Genomic DNA, 27,863 nt, shown 5'->3' with positions numbered 1-27,863 from the left:
AGCCAGCAGTAAAGATATGATCCAAGATCCAAGATCATTCTTGGCGGGAACTGTCTTTGTCATTTGCGGGACCAGAATTTCAGGTTTATAATATTATTAGGTATAGAAATTAGTTAGCATGTAGTTCAATTTATACTTTTGCAACTCACAAAAATTCATGGCTCGTAAAATATTTAAGTACATCCTAAAACCGTTCCATGTGGTATATTTTACCAGACATGAGAATTTACGTTTTGAATTATGTGTGTATCCACTCGTTTTTATACTTCCAAAACTAATCAACCGTTAATTATCAATGTCTTTTTGCCGTCGTTAAACTTTAAAAAATTTTAAATATGTACACAAATTTTCGACGAATTACACTATTTTTATGCAGTATATTGCATTGCATTTTAAGTTCCTAGTTCTTGTATCAAATTCTTAAAATGGTATGAATATTTCATATTCATTATGGATATTTGCTTATAAAATTAAAATATATAATTTTTACATGACCTCCATGTCATTAAAAAAACAAGCAAAACATTAAAAAAATTGAAGATGAAAAAAGAGTTTTTAAAGAAAACTGGATATAAAAATACTTTTTTATTGAGGAGAATAGTAAAGCACTTTGCCTAATTTGTAGGGACTGCCAGTTTTTAAAGACTACAACTTGAAATGACATTATAGTCAAAAGCATACCGCAAAATATGATGCATATCTTGGCATTTGCCGTAAAGATAAAATAACAGAACTAAAAAATGGGCTATCGTCTGAACAATTGTTTTTTAAAAAAAGACAGCTACTCAAAATAATAACATTGCAAAAACAAGTTATGTCGTAGTAAATTTAATAGAGAAAAAATTAAAACCCTTTATTGATGGCGAATTTATAAAAGAATATATGGAAAGCATAGCAAACATAATTTTCTCTGAAAAAAAATTGGATTTTTCTAAAATCAGTTTAGCGGTTAGTTATCTAATCGGCATTGTTTGCATGTTAGCTATCATCTATAAGCCCCCCGTACTATTTTTAATACTTAACATAAAAGATTTTCTACTTAGTATATAAAAAAATCACAAGGATGGTAAATAAAGTTTTCAAATTTATTATAATCTAGGCGTATGAAAATGTATAACTGATAACTATAACACAAATGTTTACATGGTAAAACCTGAAATATCACTGTAAGTTTCAATGGTATTTTATGCAAATTATGCCTAAAACACTTTTCTGAGTCTTCGGATGTTGATTTTCTTTCAAATTCAGTGTAATATTCATTAATAATATGTTTCGTAATCTTACCCGTACGCTGTATGGTGGCCATGACAAGACTTTCGTCAAGTTGCTAACATTTACTTGGCTTCAATTTTATGATGTCATACTTATTCCATCTATTCTAATCTCCATGGTTGAAGCGAAGAAAACGAACCTCTGTTGAACGGTGTAACACTTAGGTACCTGGGCAACGAGGCCCTACCCGTAATCGAATAATAAGTTTCCTAATTGATACTTTACATTAACTTAGCAATAAATTTATAATAAGTATTAAAGCATAGTGATAATGATTTAAATATATAAAGGTTTTTTAAGTTTTTGATATCTTTAAACTGTGGAATATTCTTCGGAGAACAGCCTAGTGCCGTTCGAGCTAAGTGCAAGAGCCTGAAATAAAAGGTATTAACACATTAGCAAGTACGAAAAGTTTTAGTGCTGTTAGTAAAGAATTAAGATGCAATAATTGATACATGGAGAAAATTCACAGTAATACGACAAATGCAAGAATATACATAAATATAAAATAAGCAATAACTATAGATTCAATACAGAAGATTAAAAAAAATACAGATTACATGTTATAAATATACAGGATGGCCATACGTCTGTTTAAATAGGACAGGCCATTATAATCCTGTTACAGATTTTGATGGCTGCATTGTGATTTTTAGCCTGGCTTTCATGAAACGTTTTGGTAAGGTTATAGTAGTGCGTTCTAAGTAACGCGACGTTAAGTTCTTCGTGGATGCGGCTATTGCGTAAGACCAAGGAGAATTTGTACTTTGACGGAGAATACAAGTCTGAGCCGTTTGTGATCTCGCCGTTGATTTACAGGCATCAGCCTAGACTGGACACGCATAACAAAGTAATGGGAGTAGAACGGATTTATAAATGAGTAACCTGTTATCTAAAGATAAAATACTTTCGAGCAATTAGGGGGAAGAATTGAACTTTACGCACTCGAAAGTTCTGTATAATAGATGTGCAAAGAAAATGAAGTTTTGAAACAACCAAACTTTGGGTTAAATTTGAAACTGTATGCGTATAGACCGGTCCCCATTGTAAGAGTTCTGTAAAGTTCGAGTATCGCTTAGCTTCTGTGTTTTTTATCAATAAGTTGTATTAATAAAATTGATTTTTTTTTCACAATAAGGAATCATGTATTGTAAAAAACAACACTGAACTATATTCACAACTGTTAGTCTTCACAAGTCCATTGACCTCAGAATATAATGACCACGATGGCAGTGCACGAGGCACTATCCTTGTCTAATAATTTTTTGTTTAAAATCATGTCAATTCAAAGAATGTCTTAGGTTTTTCTGTCAATCAAATACATAGTCACCGGGAGGCCGCACGTGCATCTCATCCTTGAAAGCAGCGTTGGGAGAAGAAATATCTCTTAACATTTTAATTTTAAATTTCTTCCCTTTCCATTGTCACTTTCCTCTAATTACCTGTTTTGAAACAAATGAAAATAATTAAAGAATCAATAACTATTCGTCATCTTGTGAAACGCAATAGCAAATTGTTTGGGAGATGTTTATGAAATAAGTTTCGACTTTTAGAAAAAAGAATAATGAGATACATTCCGGTGACGTCGGAAGTCACGTGATGTAAGAACTACTAATGTAAACAAACAAGCTTGTGCTGTGGTAGATGTGTTGAAAATTCAGAAACTTTGTTTATTTTTAATTAGTTATGAAATTTGCATTTCATCTTTAATTATTATTTCATCCGTTAATAAACTGTTCATTAATTTGGTTAGTATAATTTCACATGCGTGTAACATACCTGCAGCCTCGTCAACCAGCGCTGTCTTAATTCTCCTTTCGTTTCCTCATCAGGCCGAGAGCTTTACAGCCGATTAAAAGTGCGAGGTATTATTGGCTGACCTTGTATATGAGGATAAGCATGAATCATAACAAATTATACTACTACAAATGTGTGCTGGTGCAGTATTGCAGAGCACTGGGACAGACAATATCATGTGCATCACTAAAGCAAAACTGACAACTGGCAGTACTTGTTCTATGTCAATAGCAAGTAGCAAACTATGTATGTGCGATGCCAATAATGAAAAGTATGATTATTATTTACAGTTTCTCAATTCAAGTACAGCAGGTAATTTGATTTGTTTTAAACTCTTTCATATAGAAAATAATATTAGTCTGTGCACTTTTTAAATCCATTTAAGAGAATTATTTTATTAAGATTTGTTAAGTGTCACATCATATTTAAAAAATGGCCAAATTCCTTTCTCCAATGATTTTAATAAAAGAGCTAAAGTTGTAAAAAATTTAGCTAGTTTTCATTCCCATCAAACATGCTAAGGAAATCTTGATTTGATAATGATCCCAATACATAACCTTAAATGAGTACCAATGAGTAAAATGAGTAAAACCAATACCTTAAATAAGTGAAGTCCACCAAAGGCCTGATGAAAGAATCATCAATGACTGATGATTATTTAAAGTAATTACAGCCTTAATGTAAAATGGTATGCAGGTCCCCGAGAACAAATTCTCTATTATCCACTATACTGTGGGGTGTCACTGTTACCAACAACTCATTGTTGCCTGCTATTATACATAAAGGCAAGTTACATATTTATATAATTCTTTTTACAGCTAGAACATTTCAATAATAATATATTACTCACTCATAATGTATATATGAGATTTCAGATATACTGCCAATATAAAATTTTACATCCTAAATAGAATTTAATGTAATCTCTACATATAATAAAAGAAAGAGTCTGTGTGTGCGTCTTTCGTTCGCGTTGCGCGTAAGCTAATAGACCCACGGCTACGAAATTTGGTACTTAGGTGCATCTAGACAAGAGCCAGTGCACCTCGAAGCGATTTTTTCGAAATTCGAATTAGAATTTTTTTTAATTTTATGTTTTGTGACGAAATCGCCTCATTTTGAGACATAATGGGCTATAGGAAAGCGAGATTTTACTCTACATACTCCATTTTCACATCGTCATTAAACGTAGGCACTTAGCTATTTTACGAACTTAAAATAAATTTCGTGTTTCAATAAATCGATTAAATACGAATTTAATTAACAAAGTGAGCTTAACACCTTTTCAACGGGATTTCTTCTAAAAAAGTTTATTTTTAAAAATGTACAGTTTATTTTTCTTTGATTTTTGGACACGTTAAACTTTCATCCTTTCGACTGCTTTTACAAAAAGAATTTTGGAAAAATTATAATATTTTGTATTTAAAAAAAAAAATAAATGAAGTTTCCGAGTACACATCTCACATCTTTAAAAATGTGATTTTGGCAACAATTTTCCTTTCTTATTTGTTGTTGATAGATTTTTGATGAAATCGCATCATTTTGAATAGTTTCATTCTTTTAGAAATATGGGTTGGGCAACAATTTTTCATTGTATTTCTTATGTCACTGTTTTTTAAGAGATTGGCATATTTCATTATATATATATATAATACATTTTTATTGATTTTTTTTTATTAAGTCGGTCTGCAGAGTAAAATTCTGCGCGAAATTTTTTGAATTTCTTTTATGTTATCTTTTGCTTATTTCCCTGTTTGTAAGATATTGAAAAGTTTTGCATGATTTTTTTCCTTCAACGGAAAGTTGGTTAATTTTTTTATATGTAATATATTTTTTTAAAAATTTGTGTTTTTTTTTTTTTTTTCGGAAGTTTTCTGGAGTGTAAAATTCTGCGCAGTTTTTAAATTTAACGTTTGGTGTCCCCTTCAGGTATTTTTACGGTACATTTCATATCAATAGCAAGTAAGCCAGACGAAGGCTGGCAGCGTAGCTGCCAGTAATTGAAATAAAACTTTTTAAGTTGTTGTTTCAAATAATGTCAAAAAAGAAAATTGTATGGATTTGCACAACTGAGTTCGCTGTAATTCTAGCTGTGAAATTAATAATTTTTTGCTCATAGATATTTATTTTATAGTAGAAAGCGATAAAAAATACTACACTTATGCGTATTAATTAAAATTTGATTATAACAGCCACATTATTAAAACACAACATGATGAAATTAATAAAAATTGGTGCTACTTTGGTAGATGGTTGCACGGATTTTTGGCGCTTTACGTTGGCGCTGTTTTTACAGTGGTCAGCCATCTTGAAAAATGCTGGTTTTACGTATTGCACGCATAGTAAAGTATTTGAAACTTTAAAAAAATTAATATCGTTAAAAATAATGGATTAATTTTTTATTGAAAACGTTTTTTTTTAAGATGACTGGCAAATGTAAATAAAAACATTTACTAAGAGTATAAATGCTAAAGTAAGGTACTTAAATGCTAAAGTAAGGTTAAATTATTACTTTCATATAATAGAATAAAAACACTGCTATAAAAACAGTGCGCCAACATTTAATTGGAATAAAATATTATTTAAATTGAATATTAAATTGAAAACAATTGAATATTAAAAGAAGCAATTAGCGAGGTTTCCTCCAAAAATTTAAAATAAATTTCCTTTGATCCTTGTAACAATAAATAAATCTTTGATTAGGAAAGTCAGGTTGGCCAAAATAAGGTCTCAAAGCGCAATTCTTTTATTCTGATACCAATAATTCTTGGGTAATTACCAATAACATACAATCATCTTCGAAACGGACACATCCATTCCATTTGAAATCTGAGGAATTCGAAGAGATGAGCCCACCAGCGGCCGAGCGGTAAAGTCGTTGAACACTGGTAGTTCGGTCCGAGGTTCGAATTCCGCGAACGGGCTGGCTGCATGGGCGTTTTCGTGGTTTTCCCCATATGTAACGTGTATACAAGCCAGTTTTCCTTAGAAAGTCCTCCACGAAGGCATCCCTCCCCCTTAGGCAGATAGCCCTCGAGGCTTTGCAATTATCACACTCACTCACTCGAAGAGATGAATAATAAAATTTTAAAATGGCGCGGTAATGCACAAATATTCAGTAACCAATCAGGGAGCTGATTACATCACGCATAGAATTAAAATTATTTAAAAAACCATTCATAATAAAATCATATTTAAAAAATGCAAGATTAAATTGCATTTTAATATTTAACAGCCATAAATAATGTTTAAAACATTAGATTAAATTTATAGACATTAAAGCAATTACTTTTAAAATAATGTGACGTTATTTCATTACATCATTCACAACATAAAATTCCATAAACAATAAAATTTTTATTAAAAAAATGCAAAATTAAGTTCATTTTTATTATTTAGAAGTCATTGTTGTGGTGATCCACGGTTTGAAAATGGTTTCTGAATCAGAAGAGATTCGTGCACTAACCTAGTGCTTCGCATTAGAGAGTAAAGAACATCTATGATATAAAAATATACTTTTATTTACACAGCGAAAACGCGCAGCAACATTATTAACGAAAGCTCATTCTCCTAATAACATACTTCTTTTTACACTCCGCTTGCGCATGCGCACTGACAATTACCAAATTAGCTTGGCAGATACTGCCATCTGTTGGATAAACTATTCGCTACAGTCATAAATAATATTTAAAACACGGAATTTATGCATAATAACACGCATTATTTTTTAAATAAAATGACAACAAAGTATCGGTTACCATTAATAACTTGTCCAGCAATGGGTTTACCATAAGTCGCCTTGCTCGCCAAAAAAAATCACCAAAATCCGTGCAACCGTCTACCAAAGTAGCACCTAAAAATTTACCGGTATAGCATGTTCTATGGCACTGCAATTAATAAGAGACAATTGTCTTGGTGTTAATGTTTTTGCAAATAAACAGCTCTTGCATGAATTCAACTATTTCAATAATTTAGAAAACTATTCATGAACTATTAACAAATATTTACATTATTATGTTTACATTTTAAAGTTTGGAAAAAATTATTCAAGGTCTCGGGAATATTTTTCAGCTATTGATATACACTTAAAATTCCGGCTAAAGTGCAGAATCGCCCACTTATTTGATTGGCGTTTGTTTGGCGCTTTTGACAAGAGTAAAAAGAATTTTATTTTGGTCAATTTTCTTTGACTTTTTAAGTGAAAATAGGTCGATGTGTACCTGGATAAAGTCAAAGGAGTGCGCAATACCATTTTTTTTGCAATTCTCGGATTTTTTTTTTTTTTTTTTAGTCCAAAGGGATTTGAATCCCGAAGGACTATTAGTTTCGTTTTGGCATTTTGCGTCGGACTCATAAATGTCGGTTCACTTTTCAAACTGTTGCCACAAAATGTTAGAGTCCTGCATTATATTTGAAGAAATTAAATAATGAAAAATCTGCATAAATGTATGTATATTTCTCGTATTGTGATAAAACAACGGTACATAGAGTCATCGAATTTTGAATAACGTAATCCTCCAACGAATATGAGCATGTGGAAGACCAAATTTGAAATTTGAAATTTGTTTTATGATCGACTTCCTATTTTTTAAAACTTTGACGAATTTTTGATTAACAAACTCAAGGATTTCAAAGCGAGCAATGGCAACGTTGTGCAGGAAAAACATTTTTATCTCCAGCGCGTGAGTCTCTGTTTCGGAAATTCTAAAGATATGCTCGTTTTAAAACTATTTTGCGATATTGCTGTTGCACTGGATCTTATGGTTTAAGTGCGAGGAACATGATATTTAATAAAGAAAGGTAACACACAAAATGTTAAAAAACGCCCCTTTGGACGTAATTTAAAATCTGAAAAATTTCAGATTTTTTTTTTTTTTTTTTTTTTTTTTTTTTTTTTTTTAAGTGAAAACAGATTTATGTGTACAGGGATATCGAGTATGTGCAATTCTTAAAAACGGGCCAAGCAGTGGGCGATTGTGCTCTTTCCCCAAAATTCCTAATAAAGTAAAACATGAATATTGGTAAGTATTGTGCATAAAAGGAAATTTATGAATCTTACCTCATTTTCTGCAGAAATTTGCACAGACGTTTTGTAGTTAATTGTTTTCTTCATTTCTTCTTTAATACAGCTTCCTACAAGTACCTTACTATCTGACATTACTTTAAAACAAATGTTATTCACATGTTTGTCCTTGAACGAGAGAAGATCCTTTTTATTGACATCAAGAAAAGAAAAATCACTTCCAAGAGTACTTTTTTAATTTTTCGCAATAGCTGTAAATTTCTAAATTAGAAAAATCAATTAATTTTAGTTGTACATCTGCTATAGACTCTACCGTTAACTGCGCACGTGCGGAGATTGTCGCACTATTCTAACCTCCTTGGATTGTCGTTATTAAACCACGTGACCACTTTTTTCTTCTTCTTCTCTTGCGGAATGTATCTCATTAAGCCTCAGATTCTGATTAAAGATCAGACACTTTTATGAGTTTGAGGAGTGGCAGTAACTTGCGCGTGGCCTAAAAGTGGGAAAGGTGCTGTTTTTGTTGTACTAAGTTGGGTGTAGAATTAAGGAATTAACTGAGTGGGATATGAGCATGGGTGAAAAAATATGCGTATTAATTATTCATCAGGTACAAAGCACCATATATGAATTTTATTGGTATCATCTATTATACGCATGAACTTAATTTTAAAAATTCCTAATGTGGGAGATGTTAATCCGTGTAGAAGTGTCTTTTCTGATCCTATTAGTGCTGGATAGTTGATGGCTGTAACCCAAACTGAAGTTAAGTTACAAAAGCCTAAAAATTATTTTTCTGTAAAATTATGTCCAGATGTAAGTCTACAGCGAGGTTGATTCCAGCCACTTGTTCGTGGACATTGCTTATAGCTACAACAGCTTCATTTTTTGTTTTCCCGTAAGTATATAATTTCATCAAATACACCACGATTAGAATGTAAACATATGTAATTTGTTTTGGATTAAATAAACTAGATGTTTATTTCGATTTTTATTCCTTGAAAATTTGCAACTTGGGTACATAGTAAACTTATTTTTTCTCCTGTGCAATCTGTCATACATCATAGAAATATTGTGGAAAAGTTCTGTTGCCTTTGATAAAAGCAGTTTGAAATATAGGGTGATAACATTTTGAGATGTAAAATTATTTCGCAGTTCCTTAAAAAAATATTATGATAATTGATGGCAAGTTTTGTCTTTAATCTTTGATGCGCTGTGAAGACGAACGTTGTCATGATTGGTAACTATTCAAGAAGGTACTAAAATTTTTACTGACAATTCACTTATAATGCTTAATTACAAAAATTGTTTTTTACTTCAGTAACGTAAAATAGATATAAACTGAAGTTCATTAAGAAATTAAACCAGTTTCAGATGTTTCAGTGTTTTTGAAGAATTAAGAGACAAAGTTGTAAACTCAGCTCTAACACTTCAAAACGTACTAGAAAGTTATAAATTAAGCCTAAAACACTAAATCTTATATTATGTGGTATTATGGTAATAATCACAATAAATTAGCAAAATTAATGATTAACATTTTCTTTAATGTCAGTAGAGTAGATTTTAAGATTGATGCATTTCTAGGTTAAATTCTTCCAGATGTAGATAATGTAACGTAATGTCACTATATTAAACATAACTAAGGTGTATGAAATATGTGAGTTGGTAATTATCTGCCAGTAAAATTCTTGCTTTTTTTATTCCCACACTACTAAAAGAGGTAGCTTCTGAGACTTCTAAACTATAATTTTATTTAGTATAAAAGTGAAACTGTTTAGATTATCAATATGCTTGTGATAATATGAGGTTTAAAATGTTTTTTTAAACTAAAAAATGTAGGCAAGCATTTTATAATTTTTTTGTATTTATTAACTAGTATTTTAAAGAAATTGATCGAATGCAGATGTAATGGAGGGGAAATATAATTTAATGATCCTTAAACATATTCTGGAGGTGTGTGTTTTAAATATTAGTTCATCTGAACTGTAGTTTAATATATGAAGATAATTTTTTTCATCAAGTAAAATATTTATATACACTGTCTCTCTAAAGTTACTGCTTACTAATATTAAATCGACTACCTAATTCATTGATTACAACAGTAAGGAATGTAATGACTATATTATATACACATCATAAAATAATTGAAAATAAATTCAATATAAACACCATACTACGTTTTAGAGAACACAAAAGCAATCAATCAGTTGCTGTTTCATAAATTGAAAATCAAAATGTGTATTTTAAAGGGTCTTGTTTGAATTTAAACAAGTTTGAAGTCACCATTAGAAACCGTTCAAGTCTCTTGCAATTTTTTAAATATTTTTATTGATAGTGGCAGAAACCCCCCTCCCCCTTTTTTTTTATTCTATCTTTATTTTATTATAATTTTTTCAACATTTTAATTGTAATTTTTAAAATTTAAATTTAGATTTTAACTTGGATGGGTTCAATTTTTTTCACTTACGAGTAATTCTTTAATTTTATTGACTTTTCAATGTGTCAGTAAGTTTTTGAATAAAAAGGTTTGGTAAAAATATATTTCAGGGTACCTCTTGGTCATTCCTGTTTACGTCCAATTCTCTTCCCAGTAAATTGGTGTTCAAAATGTAATACAATAAAACATAATTAAAGCAAAAAGTATGTAATCGCAATAAACTGCATTCTAAATCAAACAATGAAGTTACATAAAGAAGGAAATGCATGTTATCTCAACTATGCACTTTAAACAGGAAATATCGACTTACTTTATTTAGAAATTTCTGTGGCACACGAAATTCCTTAACAGCATCCCAAAACTTTCTAAAACTAACTGAACTAGAATCTACATACTGCTGTCGCCACATAAATTCACAAAAATAATAGTAAAAAATATCCTCCTTAGTGCCGGACTGTCAGTGCCATTTTTTTGCATGAACTTTTCTTGCGACAAAGCCATCTGAACAATCTTTTTGTTCGACCATACGCATTTTCTTTGTACAAACAGGATACTTATAATGAATACCAAGTAAACCTTCATTTTACGTGTTAGTCAATTAATGCTTTTTCTTCTTTTCGTTGCAAATTGTACAGAACCTTCAGATTAATCTTATCACATGCAGCAATTTTACAGTGTAAAGCACAAAATAAGCAACGTACTTCCTAACCAACATCTAACACATGAATAAGCCCTTACAAATATTTTCCCCATCAGTCAAATTTACCACAATCATGCAACCAATCACATCATAATAGGGTTTCCATAACATTCAACTACTTAGGTTACTATAAATAAAACAGCTACATGACAATAAATGAAACAAGAACTGGGTGATAATCCAAGGGGCACACTAAAATGTAAGATTTCTTTGCATTTCAAAATTCTTTGCTTTGTAGCATTAATTCACCTTTGGAAGATGGCTTGTTGGTTTTAGTTTCAGCAAAGAAGCCAAACTGGCAACCCTTGATGTCTCAGATTCTAATGGAATTTTTAAGTTTTTTTATTGTTTCACATTCGTGTTTGATAAGAGGTTCTCACAAAGTTTTATGTTAATATTATTTTGAAATTTCAAGGATTTTTTTTTCACTGTGGGATTTTAATTTTGTCTACATTTTAAGAGTAAATTTTCATTTTTATTAAAGATTCGTTTTAGACTTAATTAAAAATCTTTTTAAATTAGAAGATATTTATAATTGTATTTTTGCCATTTTTTTTTACTTTAAGGAGGACCAGAATTTTAGGGTCAACAATTGAGATTTAAAAATATATTAAAATGTTTCATCAGCTAATTCTGGCTATAGCAGTTGATTGGATTTCTCTTCTGTTCTTTTATATTATTTTGTGAATTTTCTTATGATATTCATTTTAATTTTTACATTTTAAAATATTCTACATTTATAGGATTTTGTGAAGTTCATTTGAATTTCAATGTTTGGGTTTTGTGAAAAATTTGTTCTAAATTACTTTATATATATGTGCATCTGGAATATATATATATATATAAAATTAAGACTCTATATTAAAAGAAAAAGAATTAATGTATTATATTTGAGAAAATAGCTCTTTCTTATGGCCATTATGTAAAATTTGTGTTTCAGAACAAAATGAATGCTTGGAGAGTTATATTTGCTTGTTATGTGTTGTTATGTCTATATATTAATTTTCTGGATTATTTAATCCAGAAATAATGGATTATTTAACCCTTTGCGGTACAGTGTGTCCGGTTTGGACACTTATGAAAATTTCCAGTACTATTCGGTTTTGAGGGCCGTAAACAATCATCAAACTGTTGTTGATGCCAGTGCTGCCAAAAATAATTCCGGCAACTCTAATGCAAGAAAGGAAGTATAATAGTAAATAACTATTTAAGATTGATGGTTTAATTTAGATGAAAGGTTAATTTCATATAATACTTTTTTATTACTATAATTTATATAAAAAAGGCTAAACATGACTGAATGGAAGCATAATAGTAAATAACTATTTCAGATCGTTATTATAATTTATATAAAAATTGCTAAAGATAACTGAATGGATGCCTGCATCTCATTTTCGCTACCGAGGTATCGCTAAAGCATAATTTCATCTCGTTGGTGGTTCAAACATAATTTTCTATAATGAATGATGCTTTTTCTTTGAAAAAATTCTCGGTAATGTGCAGAATCGCCCACTTATTTGTTTGCTGCTTTTTACAAGGGTAAGAACAATTGGATTTTTGTCAATTTTCTTTTACTTTTTAAGTGAAAATAGGTCGACGTGTACATAGATAAAGTCAAGGGTCTGTTAAGTGCTCTTTTTGTGAAATTCTAGGAATTTTTTTTTTTTTTTTTAAGTCAAAATAGGTTGATGTGTACATGGATACCGAGTATGTGCAATTCTTAAAAACGCGGTACATGGATACTGAGTATGTGCAATTCTTAAAAACGCGTCAAGCTGTGGGTGATTGTGCACTTTACCCAAAATTCTATTGCAGACTTTTCGTCATGGGCAATTCCCAAGTTGTTAAATACATAGGATATCAAAAAAGGATTTAAAAATTAAACTAATATTTCAATGGTGTCTTAAGAAATATAGAACTATATAATCTTATGCAATTTGAAATCAGCGCGTACGCTAGATTTGGTGCGCTGTTAAATGGGCGCGTTTGCTAGATTTGGCACTTCTGCGCATACATTTTCACTGCAACTTTTTTACAGTTCTCAAAACAGAACAGTACCAAATTTCCTTCTGTACGCACGGAAAAATTGAATGAAAAAGGATTTATAGGTTACTCTGAACCTTCTTTATTTATAGTAGATGGCAGCTCAACACAAACCAGTTCATATATTTTAGCCATGTTTAGTTTTTTAAGACCCTCATTTTTTAAAGAAATCTTCCAGATTTTTTTTAGGGTATAAAAGGAATTATTTGAAAAAAAATTCTATGTTATTTTTTTTGGCTGTATGCTAATCTCCTTATTCTATATTAGTTTTAAATTTTTACCTTGAAATCTTGCCTAAAATCAAACTGCAAACCTTAGATGTGCCCAGACCGGGCTCACCGATAATCTAGGACAACTGAGAGTCTGTATTCTTTGTTTCTCTGCATCTCATCAGTCAGTTCTTTGACAACAATGCTCGTTTCAGCACTCTCTTCAATCAAGGTGTCCACTTTGGGCACACCTACAGAATTAAACGATAAGTGCTATCTTCACAAAATTTTACTTTTGTACTTCTTTAGGCCTAATTAGAGTGCCTACTTTTTTTTTTTTTTTTAAATTAAAACTCCAACTTTAAAAGGTAGCGTGCCGGAAAGGCTTACATCTTTTTTTTTTTTTTTTCCCCTGACAGTGATTGTCTTACATGAAATAAATTAGGGATTATGAATTTGATATAAAAGTGTAGAAAATAAAAATTTTTATAATTAATATTATTTTGTTGCTTGTGCTTATTTAATTGCTGTTGTATTTTATTTTTTAGATGTCCATACTTGATGCAGGAATACCATATAGCTATTCCAATATGTCAAGCATTAATTACGTTTTTTGTGGTGGTCAACTTTTCTCTTGCTACTTTTATGGATCCTGGTATTATACCTAAAGGTATCTTAGATCTAACACCTTTATCTTATATGTTGTGAATGGTTTAGTGCTCATCAGTGTAAAAAAAGTGAATAATTTAAAAAGCAGGTTTATCTGCAATTACAAATAATATTTTGCAATAATATTTTTTATACTATTAGTATATTTCTCGGTACTGTTCTGTTATTGGAACCGGATTCAGAAACCTATGAACATGTGTTTGTATGTATACATATATATACGCATACATTCATACTTGCATATATACATGCATACATTTCTGAACCCGGTCCTGATAATAGAACAGTACCTATTTCTAACATTGTATAACAATTAACAAATTGCAAATTGGTCATGGCAGTGTGTGCTGTTGCTTCATCTAGCTGAAAATATGCATGCAGTCGTTCATCTTTAGTGAGTTGATCCATAAATGGATTAGACTAATTCTAGACATACTGGTCAGCATTAACAGTTTGATGAAACAATCGTGTTATGATGCTGAATCTAGACATTGCACACCAAACACCATGCTTGAGAGTATGCAAGGGCTTTTCAAATACTCATGGGGATTTTCTGATGCATAATAAATAGTGTGTGTTGAGTTCACATTACGAATGGGAAAAATTTGCTCAGGTAGTTCAGGCACATGATGGGTTTAATCCTAGTATCCGGTGCACACAGGATTTGGCTACTTTTGGCGACTTTATGATGAGCAGTAAAAACCCGACATATGCGGTGAGTAGTAAACAGGTCATTCAAAGAATATATATGGTTATACATAGTATATACTATATATATATATATATATAGTGTATATACTATGTATATACACACATAGTATATATTGTATAGTATATATATATATAGACATTCTTTGGATCATTTTTGGTGTTGGCGATAATTTTCAAAATCGCGCCAAGGTTTACTGTATACTAGGATTTTACCAAAGGCTATAAACACAGAAAATGCAAAACCATGAAAGATTGGGTAGAATGTGGTGTCAACTGATACACAGACAGAGCACGTATGTGTAAGTGAGTGATGTTATTTATAGGAAAATGAATTTACACAGTGCTGAAATATACAGGAAATCAGTAAGATGTATGATAACCTCTCACAGCAATGCTAGCTGCGACACTGTGAGGTACAGATTCAATTAGTGTGCAGATAAATGTTCTGAGGGACAGAAGCCCAAATTACTCCTCCAAAGTACTTCTTTCGATAACGGTTGGGTCAGAGCAGACAAACAATGACCATTCACGTTCCAGAATTGTTCGATCGGCAAATGATCAGAGGACATCTCAGGCCAAGCAAGCAATGAGACATGCTGTAAGTCAGCTAACAAATGCCAGATGCTGTGTTGCATTGTCATGCTGGAAAGTACCATTTTACAGCCACTGAGGGTAAGGACTACTGTTATCATGACTGATGGCACCCCAAACCATTATGCAATGTTGACAAATGGCGTGGCATTTAGCAAAAGTAGTCAAACTAGCTCTGTCTTCCTAATGCCTCCAAACAAAAACGAGACTCGTTAATTCCATCTTCTGCCATTCAGATATCAAAGCGGCTCATTGATGACACTATCACAATCTTTTGTGTCAATGGTTTGGCATTAATGACAGTCTTTGCAAAGGGTGGCTCATGTGCAAGCTACTTTCAGCCAAACACCAGGAAACTATTTCCCTAGATATTGGAAGATCCAAAGCTCCCTGCACGTTGTGCAAATTGTTCATAGTAATTGATATAGTAGTCGCCAATGCTTCTCTTCTTACACATCAATCTGTGCATTCTGTAGTACGTCTAGATGAAGATGGGTTGTTGTGACTATTTATGTTCTTTTGATTGATTCATCTAGACCAGATTACATGCACAGTGGATACATTTACATGCACTTCAGCCGTGATACGATGCTATCGCTGCTGAACTAACTGGATGTAAGCCTACAATTTGTCCTCTCATAAAATTGTCCATTTGCTGGAAGTGCATAAGATGTCATCATCCTAGGCATCTCCCATTTACATGTGTATTTTGAAATATTGAACTTCTAAATTTTTTTTATTCTGTAAGCAGCAGAGAGTAACGACTGTTGGTTCATTTGCAGTTTTCTTACCTTTTATCTTCCACTGTAATCACGTGACCAACTTGCATCTTATATCATTTGCATGACTGGTTCCACTATATATTCTCCGAAATTTGCATATTTATATGACTGAATCTTAATGATGCATTTTTATGCTGGGCAGCGTAAAATCTATGCAAATTTCTTACACATGCATTTAAAACACTGTGTCACATATGGTCCTACACACACGTTTGGTCAGAAGCCGTTGAAATCACAAAAATATTTGAAAATATCTGTGACTTTTATCACTTTTGCATATCTTATGCTTTTAATCAATAAACTGATGACCTATCCTCTAAATGTACATGGATGCTTAGATAATGGATGATGCTTGCTTTTCCACTAAGGAGTCATCAGCGTGCTTAATTGGGTACACTGTATAACTCATGTTCATTATACTGGAAGAGAAGTAATTCACTTGGTAAAATAAATCAGCAGTAATCTTCACAACATAACAAATTTTATATTTAACAAAAATTACTGGGATTCATGCATGTATGTGAGCACCAGAAAACCCACACTAGCTGAGATACAGATGAGGTTACAGTAACTAAGTGCAGTTTCTTTACAGTTAAAATTACAGTTTTAGGTATACGAAATAATTCAATTAATAAGCAGTTAGAAAGTAAGTAACAGTTCAGAAGTTCAGTTACTGTTAAACTGCTGCTCAGATTTTATAAATTTTGTTCGTTTTTGTTAAAAAATAAATAAGAAGAGTTAGAAATATTTCTACTGAGAATAATTGCTTTGTTTGGGAATATATTTTTATGTGCACAGTTTTCTCCCTCAGTTGAGAATTAATTTTAAAAAAAAGCTCCAATGACCGATGAATATCTGGAATCCCTGATGAAGATAATTTCTGGTAAATTTTTTTTGCAAGGCTACGGAATTTATCAGAATCAAAATGCCATCAAGTGTTAAGCTGTTGTAAGAAATAAAGAAGATTGGAGTTATTTTCATAAAATTATATGTATTTTTATCTATGCATTGAAGAAAGTTTGAATAAATAAGATAGAGAAATTAGATTATTGTTTTTTTATTCTCAAGTTTTGTCCCACTTGAAAATATATTTTGAAAACTTAGAAAATTTTCATAATTTACTTATTTTTAGTTTAAGTAATTTATTTAGTAGTTAATTCAGGGCTGGATTAGCCATTAAGGAATATAACACATGCTTAGGGAATCAGGAAAGTGGGCACAAGATACAGTCAAAAGTCTTTAATCCGGAATGATCTATAATCGACCTCAAAGCTACAAACTTTCTGAGCATGTGTAAACACGTTATGCGTTTACGCATGCGCATAATACCTTTACGCATGCACATAATACATTTACGCATGTGCATTTAATGTATAACGGACGGTATAAGCTAAGCTAAAATTATCTATATTAGTTAATGTTGCAGATTGCGTTGTTCCTTAATCTTCTAATTGGATCCAGCTTATTATTTTTTACAGGCTGCCAAAGAATCTACAAAGCAAAAGCATGTTTCAATGTCCATCAAACAAAAAGTGGAATTGCTGCAAAAAAATGGATAAAAGCATATCCTTTGTTTCTCTAACCATTCCGAAATCTGTTTATCAATTTCACGCTGCTCTGCGGAGGGGGGGGGGAGGAAGTTGTGGCACGCAATGAACTGGGAGTTGATCTGTCAGCACTATCCTTATCTTCAGGGCAGATGATTTTACTTTATTCGGTTCATAATTCCTTACTAAATGTAATATTTCATCTCGATGTACTCCGTCTTTGATATGATTTAAATCAAATTCCTAGTCATTATAAATATCACGAATACACATCAAATAGTTTTCTGGTTGCAATTTTCGAATTTCAACTATGCATAATGTATGCTTTACGCATGCACGCATTGAAAGAAATGTTTAATAAAGTAAACAAATAAATATTAAGCTTTTTTTTTTTTTTTTTTTTTGTAAATTTTGATACCCTTTTGATCATAATTGCTCTTTATTTCATAAATTACGGTTTCATATTTTTAATTGTATAATTTACTGCATGCCATCTTACCAGATTTAAATTGATGATCTATAATCCGGAATCGCCGAAGTCCCGACGAGTCCGGATAAAAGACTTTTCATTGTATTTCCCATTGCCAGTTTTACCATGAAATGGTGCAGCTAAACCAAAACCTAAAGAGAGAAGGAGGAATGAAGACAAAACTGGCATAAATATCTGTGGCATTAAAATCTTTTAAGTGCTTAGGGCTTCTAGAAGTTCATATCCAGCCCTGAATTAATTCAACATATAAGAATTATCTAAAATAAATATCAGTCTGAAAATTTAATGTTTAGCTGTCAGTGCATTCGAATTACAAAGTGTAACCAATAGAAATATCTTGCAGGTACCAATGTTTTGATTTCAAATAAAAAATAAGTTACTATTCCGTTTTGAGGACCGTAAAAAATCTCCAAACTATTGTTGATGCCAGTGCTGCCAAAAGTAATTGCAGCAACCCTAACGCAAGAAAGGAAGTATAATAGTAAATAACTATCTAAGATTATTGTTTTAATTTAGATGAAAGGTTATTTTCATATAATACTTTATTATTATTATAATTTATATCAAAAAGGCTAAACATAACTGAATAGAAGCATAAGAGTAAATAACTATTTCAAATCATTATTATAATTTATATAAAAAAAAGACTAAACATAACTGAATGGATTCTTGCATTGCTATTTCACTACCAAGTTATCGCTAAAGCATAATTTCATCACGTTGATTGGTCAACCATAATTTTCTATAATGAATGATGCCTTTTCTTTGAAAAAATTCTATTGCAGACTTTTTGTCATTGGCAATTCCCAAATTGTTAAATCCATAAGATATCAAAAAAGGATTTAAAAATTAAACTAGTATTTCAATGGTGTCTTAAGAAATATAGAACTGTCTAAATTTACACAATTTTAAATCAGTGCATATGCTAGATTTGGCACGCTATTAAATGGGCACGTTTGCTAGATTTGGCACTTTTTCGCATACATTTTTGCTGCAGTTTTTTTTACCGTCCTCAAAACGAAATAGAACCAAAAATAAATATAAATTTTAATTTTTTCTTTTGCAGTTATATTATTGTCTATGTATATTTAATGAGCAAAATTTTTAATTTATTTAAAATATTTTTTAATAAAAAATTTCCTTTAAAAAACTGGCCTATCAGCTATTTTTAAATTGTGCATTTGACCCATATGCAGTCTGAGTTTGAAACCACTGTCACACTGATTATCATGGTTGCCAGTGAATTGACATAGTGTTCAGCGATGAATCCTGCTTCAGTCTTGAAGCATATGAAGTTCGTGGACATGTGTAGAGGGGTCATGGTCTGAGGTCCCAATTAGCTTTTGTTTTACAAAGGCACACAGCCATTACCGCATGTGTAATCATTGTTGCAACTCTCAGGGCTACAACGTGCAGGTTCCAAATTAAATAATCACAGCAGGGATTATTAATATAAAGATTTAATATGGATATCTCATACAAGCTGAAAACATTACATTACTCTAACTAGTGCATACATATAACTGAGTGAAAAGGGAATTTCCCCGCTTAGTTCACAGTTAAAGGAAAAATAAGAATAATAAAAAATAGTCCAATCAGATGCGGCGCTCCTTCTGTTGACCTTCGCTGAGCCGTTATGTAATTGTCTGTCTGCAGCCGCCGTCTCCAACATTCTCCCCCTCTTTGAGTCGACTTCAGGTTGGCTCAAAGACATACAGTACCTGGTCGAAGAGATCGAAGAACCTTTCCCACCATCCTCCCCACAAAGCGGCTGTGGGAGGATTAAACTTCCATATTATACGTTGTTTTCCTCAAAATTTGTTCCGTTGTTTGCCTAAAAAAAATAGCCGTTTGCTTCAAAATTTGTTCCCAATCAATGTTACTAACTTTTCTTTGCGCTCCTCTGAAATTAGTTCCGTTGTCGGAATAAATTATTCTCGGCCTCCCCCTTCTGGCTACGAATCGTCTCAATGACAACAAGAATGCGTCGGTAGACAATGAAAAAGTCAATTCCAAATGAACGGCCCTATATATTGCACATGTGAACAAAACAATCCAAACTTTTTCACCTTCCTTCACATACAAGGGTCCTGCCAAATCAACTGCTACCACCTCGAACACCGCTGCGTCATAGACACGATCACACGGTAGCGATACCGGCTCGCAACCGAGAGACTTGGCCTTGTATCGATTGCATCTTACACAACCTTTTACGACTTTCCTGACCGCTCTTCGGCCCCTCACTATCCAAAATCGCTCCCTTAATATTCCAAGTAATATTTGGGTTCCAGCGTGACAATTTTGTAAATGATAATATTCTATCAGACGCTGGGTGAATATACACCGGTCTGGTAAAATAATTGGACAGATAAATTCAGGGTCGTCTGATCACTCTCTACTGCGCGTTTTCACCCTTTTTATACCCTCTCTGTCTGAGATGACACTCATATTGGGAATAGAATCTGCGGAGAGAAAATACTTATTTTGTACAATTTTTATTAGAGTTTTTTCTGCATGTTCCATCTCATGAGCGGTTAAATCTCCAGTCTCTCGAAATGCACGTTTACTTGTTGCGTTTTACACAAACCACAATATCCATGCGACTAATCGAATGATGGATTGAAAATTCGAAAACCTAATTGCATACCAAGGTATTTCCTCTTCAACTGAATTAAGGTTACTCAATCTGACCTTCCTTTTTTCTTGTTCTACCTCAGAGATCTCGTAAGCCAAACGGTCTGGTGGCCAGTTGTTATTAGGTTCCAGGAGCCAGGATGGACCCTCCTACCAAAGAGAATCTGAAAATGAACGAGGGGAACTGCCTCTTGAAAGCATATCTGCCGAGTTTAAATCACCTGGAACATGGTGCCAACACTGAGAAAGAATCGGACTGTTTATTTCTTTTACCCTATTCGCAACGAAAACTGACCAATCACCACGGTTCTTAATCCACCAAAGTGCTACCATAGAATCACTCCATGCAATAATTTTCAAATCAGGCAAGTCTAAGGCGGCGTATACTGAGTGAACCAGTCTCGCGCCAATGCAACAGGCCATCAATTCTAACCGCGGTATTGTCAGAGATTTTAATGCCGCTACCCTGGATTTGGCTCTGATCAATCAAATTTTGACTCCCACGGGCGTTACAGTTCTAATGTAAACACATGCACCATAGGAGCTCTTACATGCATCAATGAATAGATGCAGCTCTGAATTCTCATTTATCTCTACATATCGTGGAATACTAATTTTCTCAAGATATTTAATTTCATCCTGCCACTTCTGAAAAGGTTTCTGAATGTTATCTGGCAAGGGGTCATCCCATTTTAATTTCATAGTCCAAGTCTCCTGTAATAGTAACTTAGGTAACAAGGTAGTTGGACTCAAAAAACCCTGCGGATCAAAAATTTTATGTACCATAGCTAAAATATTACGTTTACTTATCTCATTATCCATTGAATAGTCAAGATTACATTTTAATGTATCGTTATCCAAATCCCATAAGATTCCAAGAAGAGAAGTTAAACCTAAACTACGGGAAATACAATGACCTGGAACATTACTTTCCCAACCCCGTAGGTTAAAACATCCCTGAGCCATTACTTCTGTAGCTTTAACTATAAAATTTTCTTGCTGTTTGAAATCGTGAACCCCAGTGACACAATTGTCAACATAAAATGAATGCTTTAATTTTTGGGTCACATCATCAAACTCGGCAAATAAATAATAGTCCAATCAGATGCGGCGCTCCTTCTGTTGACCTTCGCTGAGCCGTTATGTAATTGTCTGTCTGCAGCCGCCGTCTCCAACATTCTCCCCCTCTTTGAGTCGACTTCAGGTTGGCTCAAAGACATACAGTACCTGGTCGAAGAGATCGAAGAACCTTTCCCACCATCCTCCCCACAAAGCGGCTGTGGGTGGATTAAACTTCCATATTATACGTTGTTTGCCTCAAAATTTGTTCCGTTGTTTGCCTAAAAAAAATAGCCGTTTGCTTCAAAAATTATCCAAGAGAATTCAAAAATTCCCCAAGCCGTTTGCTTGGGGAATTATCCAAGAGATGCTTTCTCAATGCAGAGAGTTGGAACAGAGATGAACGTATGAGTTCAATTAAGTTCGGCCCTCTATTTAAACAATCATTTAGGGATGGTTGATTTCTCTCTCGGGCTGAAGCGTCGAACACCGACCTTACCTTCATTGTCTGGCTAGTATGCTTTTTAACAGGTCTATGGGGCAAATAATAACTCAAATTATCAATTTCAGTTTCAAGAACCTTTTCTATTATTTTTAGGTCTTCCCATTGCTTAAAAACTACCTTATAGTCATCTAACTGATTTTCCTTATTAATTCGTTGACACATTCTTTGATGCCTTTTAAAAGTGATAGACTTATTGTTAGGTAACAGAATTTCAGATTTAAAGGGTAGTGGCAATTCATATCGGCCATCAGGAAGAACATTTAAATTCTCTTTAAATTGCTTAATGGTGTCAGAGTGAGCAAGTTTACGTTTAACATCTTCAGTTGGATCTGTTATGCCAATGGCATCTAAATTCCAGATTTCAGTTACGCTAAGATTAGCACAATGCAATGAAACTACATTATTGCACAAATTATTTTCTAGTATTGCTGGAATAGTAGCTGAAGTAGGTTCTTTAGATAAGTTGTTTACCTTACCAATCACAGTGTATCCGAATTTAGTCTCAACTACAGTTACACCAGAGTTCAGTTTCAGAGAACTGCCAGTGATAATATCCCCAATGGCATCTGCTCCTAAAAGCAATTCAATGTCATATTCTTTAGCTTGCAAATCAGATAAAGTAATATTTCTTTCTTTTAATTCTTTTAGGATATTGGGATCAACTACTTTCGGAACACATCTACATATTTTGTTTTGAGAACATTCTTCAAAGTTATGGTCATAAGTGCCCTCAAAATTTCTTAAATTAACATCAAACACTAAATGGGAATAAGGACTTGTCTCTCTTTCCCCAAACAAACCGTGTATAATGGTTTGTTTCGATTTAGGACGCAGTTGCAAAAACGCGATAACCCTTGCTGAAAGATAAGATTTCTGAGAACCACTGTCCAAAATCGTACGAACTATAAGTTGTCTACCCTCAAATACTATTTTTAAAACAAGTGTTTGCAAATACACATTTTCATTAATAGTTGACTGATTAGACAACACATTACTGGAAAACAGAGTACTGTCAGTTTCATTTGGCTTTACAGGTTCGCCATTTGAGCACATAATGGTATAGTAAAATCTATCGCATCTTAAACATTTTACTTTATTTTTGCATGCCCGTGAACTATGTCCAACTCGTAGGCAGCAAAAACAGGCTTTCATTTATCTTCCAAAGCTTTCATTTATCTTCTAAAGACATTTTTAAAACAAGTGTTTGCAAATACACATTTTCATTAACAGTTGACTGTTTAAACAACACATTGCTGGAAATAAGAGTACTGTCAGTTTCATTTGGCTTTACAGAGTCGCCATTTGAGCACATAATGGTATAGTGAAATCTATCGCATGTTAAACATTTTACTTTATTTTTGCATGCCCGTGAACTATGTCCAACTCGTAGGCAGCGAAACAGGCGCGCTTTTGCACCAAAATCTTTCATTTATCTTCTAAAGACATTTTGCGAACAGAAAAACATTCGGCAGAATTGTGGGATTTCTCACAAAAAATACAACGTAAATTTCGCCTACCTGTATTGTCTTGGAACATTTACCAAGGCAGCAGCTGTAGAGCAACCTGGATCATCACAATGGGGACGCGAATGTGCAGAACGTGAAGCTCCCAACCCGGTACGAGCGAGCTTAATCATTTCCTCACTTTGCACTTCATTTCGAAGAAAGCACAAAAGTTTATCCAACGAACGCGCACTATCTTGCTGTGACACAGTATCTTCCATCGAGCGGCTTCTTTCCCACGCACGAAGAACAGCCTCAGGTAAACAGGACTCAACAAGTGGTTCCAAAAATTCTGCAAATTTTTCCTTAGTTCTACCGAGACTTTCCAGTGCCATAAGCTTGCTCTCAAGTAAATCATAAAGTTCAGCTAAATCTACTTTAATTCTACCAGCAGCATTTTTCATTACTATGGAAAGTAGGTCCCGTACATAAATCTGAACCAAAAGTTCATCTCTCCCGAAGCGTTCTTTAAGTTGTCTGATGACCTTTAAATAGTTTTCTTTAGTTGGTGGAAAACTGGTTATGAGTCTTGACGCTTTAGAATCTGCTACCACACATTGTAAAAGATATTGAAATTTATCTTCATCAACAATAGGATTTTCTCAAACTGGGACCAAAAGGCAAGAAAGTCTTTCGGTTCTCCACTAAATTTCCTTTTTTGCTCGTTGTTGTTCCTTCCGTAACCGAATTTGCCTTCTTTGCATTTTCTAACAGCGAACAGATCAAGCAGAACTTGTCACGGTATTCTTCTGCTTTCAAAAAATCTTCAGAATATTCTTCTTGAAGGGCATCATCACTCAGCAACAAATTCGAAACTTCTTCTTGAGTTGTTTCCAAACGTGTGAATTTGTCTTGAATCTGCCGAAACAATGTACTGACTTTGTCACTTCCTAAACTTTTGTTTTCGATCTTCTGAGCTATATTGTTGCAGCATACCATAAACGCTGTTCTCAGCAACTTCCGTTTTGCTTTCAAAACTTTTATATCCATATTTCATCAAAAATATAAAGTAGCAGACGCCAAATTTACTATGTTGCAACTCTCAGGGCTACAACATGCAGGTTACAAATTAAATAATCACAGCAGGGATTATTAATATAAAGATTTAATATGTCTTACACAAGCTGAAAACGTTACATTACTCTAACTAGTGCATACATATAACTGAGTGAAAAGGGAATTTCCCCGCTTAGTTCGCAGTTAAAGGAAAAATAAGAATAATAAAAAATAGTCCAATCAGATGCGGCGCTCCTTCTGTTGACCTTCGCCGAGCCGTTATGTAATCGTCTGTCTGCAGCCGCCGTCTCCAACAATCATGTTGGGGTGCTATATGTTACAACAGCAGGTCAACCCTAGTCATCTTGCCTACCACTTTAATAGTTCAACAATATATTGATGACATCCTATAGTTATTTGCATTATCCTTCATGGAATGCCATCTTGGAGCCCTTTTTCAACAGGATAATGCTAGACACCATATCACTCGCATATCTGTGAAGGCTGTTGATTCTCATCCTTGTCGATCAAGGTTACCAAGTTTTTGGGCAATCGAATATATATAGGGTATAGTAGGCCATCTGATTTGGGCACCCCAAAATGTTGCAGATCTGGAGCAACAACTGAGGAATGCCTTGCAGAATGCATCACGGTATGAGATTATGAATCTTTATCACTCCTGAACTCGGCGTTTACAAGTATTTATTGCTGCGAGGAGAGGTTTCACCACTTACTGATTAGAACATTCAGTGTGCAGTTGCTAGTGCATAGGTCTATGGCCTTGAATTTTTAATAATTTCACTACCTGTGTGTGAGATCTAAGTATATTTAATTTCAATAAAAACAATAATTTTTTCATGCTGCTTAAAAAAAAAAAAAAGTCTATACGTATATGTGTATCAAGAGATAATACTTAAATCACAGAAAAGAGGCAATTTTCCAGAAGAAAATACTCAAATCAAAATTAAAACATAATTCAATAAAATAATAAAACATAATAAAGTGATACAGTCAAAAGTCGTTAATTTGGACACCCATAATCCGGACCTCAAAGCTACAAACTTTCTGTGTATGCGTCACGTTGACGTGTTATGGCTGCGAATATGAGTGTGTGTGAATAAGATGTATTTTAGAACTTTTTCTGTTAAACAGGATACACATGTTGCATTTGTAACCAGAATAATGTTAAAGTACCCTCCTTATGTTTATTTCTCAAGCAGCCAGTTTTAACAATTGCTCTTCTTCCGCATGCAGCAAATCTTCTGGCATGGATGTTATGTTTATGTTAAATGGATATTTTATCCATTCAGTATTTTTGTTTAAATCAGGGAAATAGTTTTTCAAGCCCACTTGCAAACCCTCCATATGCAGTGTTATTTCAGAGTATCGGCATCAATTTTAGTAATTGAACTTCTTATAAACTCAAGAGAAAATAAATGAGCCTACTTCTCCATTACCAACTCTCTTTTGCCATAAATTTAGTTTTGCAATGGCAGCGTTCACTTTATCTGGAATGTGAAACAGTGAAATTTCTTTGCTTTGTAATGATAACTTGAGGCAATTTAAAACAGAGAATATATCTGCTAAGTATGCTAGTTTACAAAGCCATGTAAACAATTTCTCAACTCAAATCTATCATTAAAAAAGCATTGAAGTTCATATCTAAGTTCAAACAATCAATTTAGAATTTTTCCTCGAGATAGTCAACAAACATCGGTATGAAAAAGAAGCTGGATATGACTACTTTCTGTTTCTTCACATATTTGCGAAAAAAAGTCGTGCATTCAAAGGCCGGTTTTTAAGTTAACGATTTTCATGCTTTCATCCAGAACTTTCTGTAGATCAGTAGGCATCTTACAGGTTGCCAAAGCCACTCTGTGTATGCAACTGTGTGTGGATATGACATTTGAGATAACATTTTGAATTCTTGCAATGAGTCCTTACTTTTTGCATCATCTATGCTTATTCCAGCACATCTATTCCAATCAATTTTGTTCTCTTGCATAAATTTATTCATAACATTAAAAATATCTTCTCATCTTGTGTGACCTAATAAAGGCTGGCAAAATAAAAAGTCGTCATGAATTTATTGATTTTTTTCGTATCTGGCAAATGCCATAAGATTTGCAGAATTTGCAATATCAATGAACTCATCGACCTTGCAATGCATAATAATGACTTTGAGAAATATCAGATAATAACATCTGTTTCACATTATTGGACATATAGTTCGACCATCTCAAGTGCAACCCTGGTTGGCATTCTGCCAAAACACATAGACTCGCCCAAAAGGGGTGGTATTACTTGCTGTGACGTGAAAGGTCTTCTTCGGAAAGAGCTGTGCTGGAGGAAGAGAATGTCCCCATCCTTCCACCCTATTTTGAGACTAATTTGGTCCGAATTGCGCATGCGTGTTTGCGCTCATGGTCGCAGATGAGGCGGTCAAACTATATCAATGGTACGTCGATTAATTCTATTATTTGAGAGGGAATCGTGGTCAAAAGTTTGTTTTGCTCTATCTCGTATCAGTACTTCTGCCATTATCTTGGCTGCAGGCTCAATTAAAATTTCGGCAGTGGTTTCCGCTGCACTATATTTTGCCATTAAAAGGAACACGTGATACGAAGTTCCTAGTATTTTTTTATTGTCACTTCCTGTCAAACCCCGCATTATTTTCGAAACTGATTTAAATACTTAAGTTTTTTTTTTTTTTTTTTTTTTTCAAAAATATCTGTGGGTTTATCTTTGTACTGATTATGGTTTGTCTCAAAATGGCACTTTAAGTTGGATAGTTTCATTCTTTCATTTCTTAGATTTTCAAAACAAATGACACAAAGTTGAACAGGCTCATTTTCATCTCCAATCCATGAGAATCCAAATTTAATTTATTCTTTGT

The 27,863-nt window shown here is 33.1% G+C and overlaps 1 protein-coding gene across 1 annotated transcript in view; it reads left to right on the top strand.

Annotated features, from left to right (window-relative positions):
* Nucleotides 1-8,567: 8,567 nt before the first annotated feature.
* Nucleotides 8,568-27,863, top strand: part of LOC118202037 (palmitoyltransferase ZDHHC8-like) — a 35,703-nt gene continuing 16,407 nt past the window's right edge. The window contains exons 1-2 of the mRNA XM_035374198.2: nt 8,568-8,990; nt 14,030-14,151. Coding sequence (XP_035230089.2) covers nt 8,899-8,990; nt 14,030-14,151 — 214 coding nt within the window. The 5' untranslated portion in view covers nt 8,568-8,898. The remainder of the gene's footprint in view (nt 8,991-14,029; nt 14,152-27,863) is intronic.

The sequence above is a fragment of the Stegodyphus dumicola genome, chromosome 2, assembly GCF_044657685.1.
Source record: "Stegodyphus dumicola isolate Sdum_Otavi_A_Nest chromosome 2, ASM4465768v1".
NCBI lineage: Eukaryota > Metazoa > Arthropoda > Arachnida > Araneae > Eresidae > Stegodyphus > Stegodyphus dumicola.
Note: the sequence above shows the minus strand (reverse complement) of the source record. Positions and strands in the feature narration are given on the sequence as shown.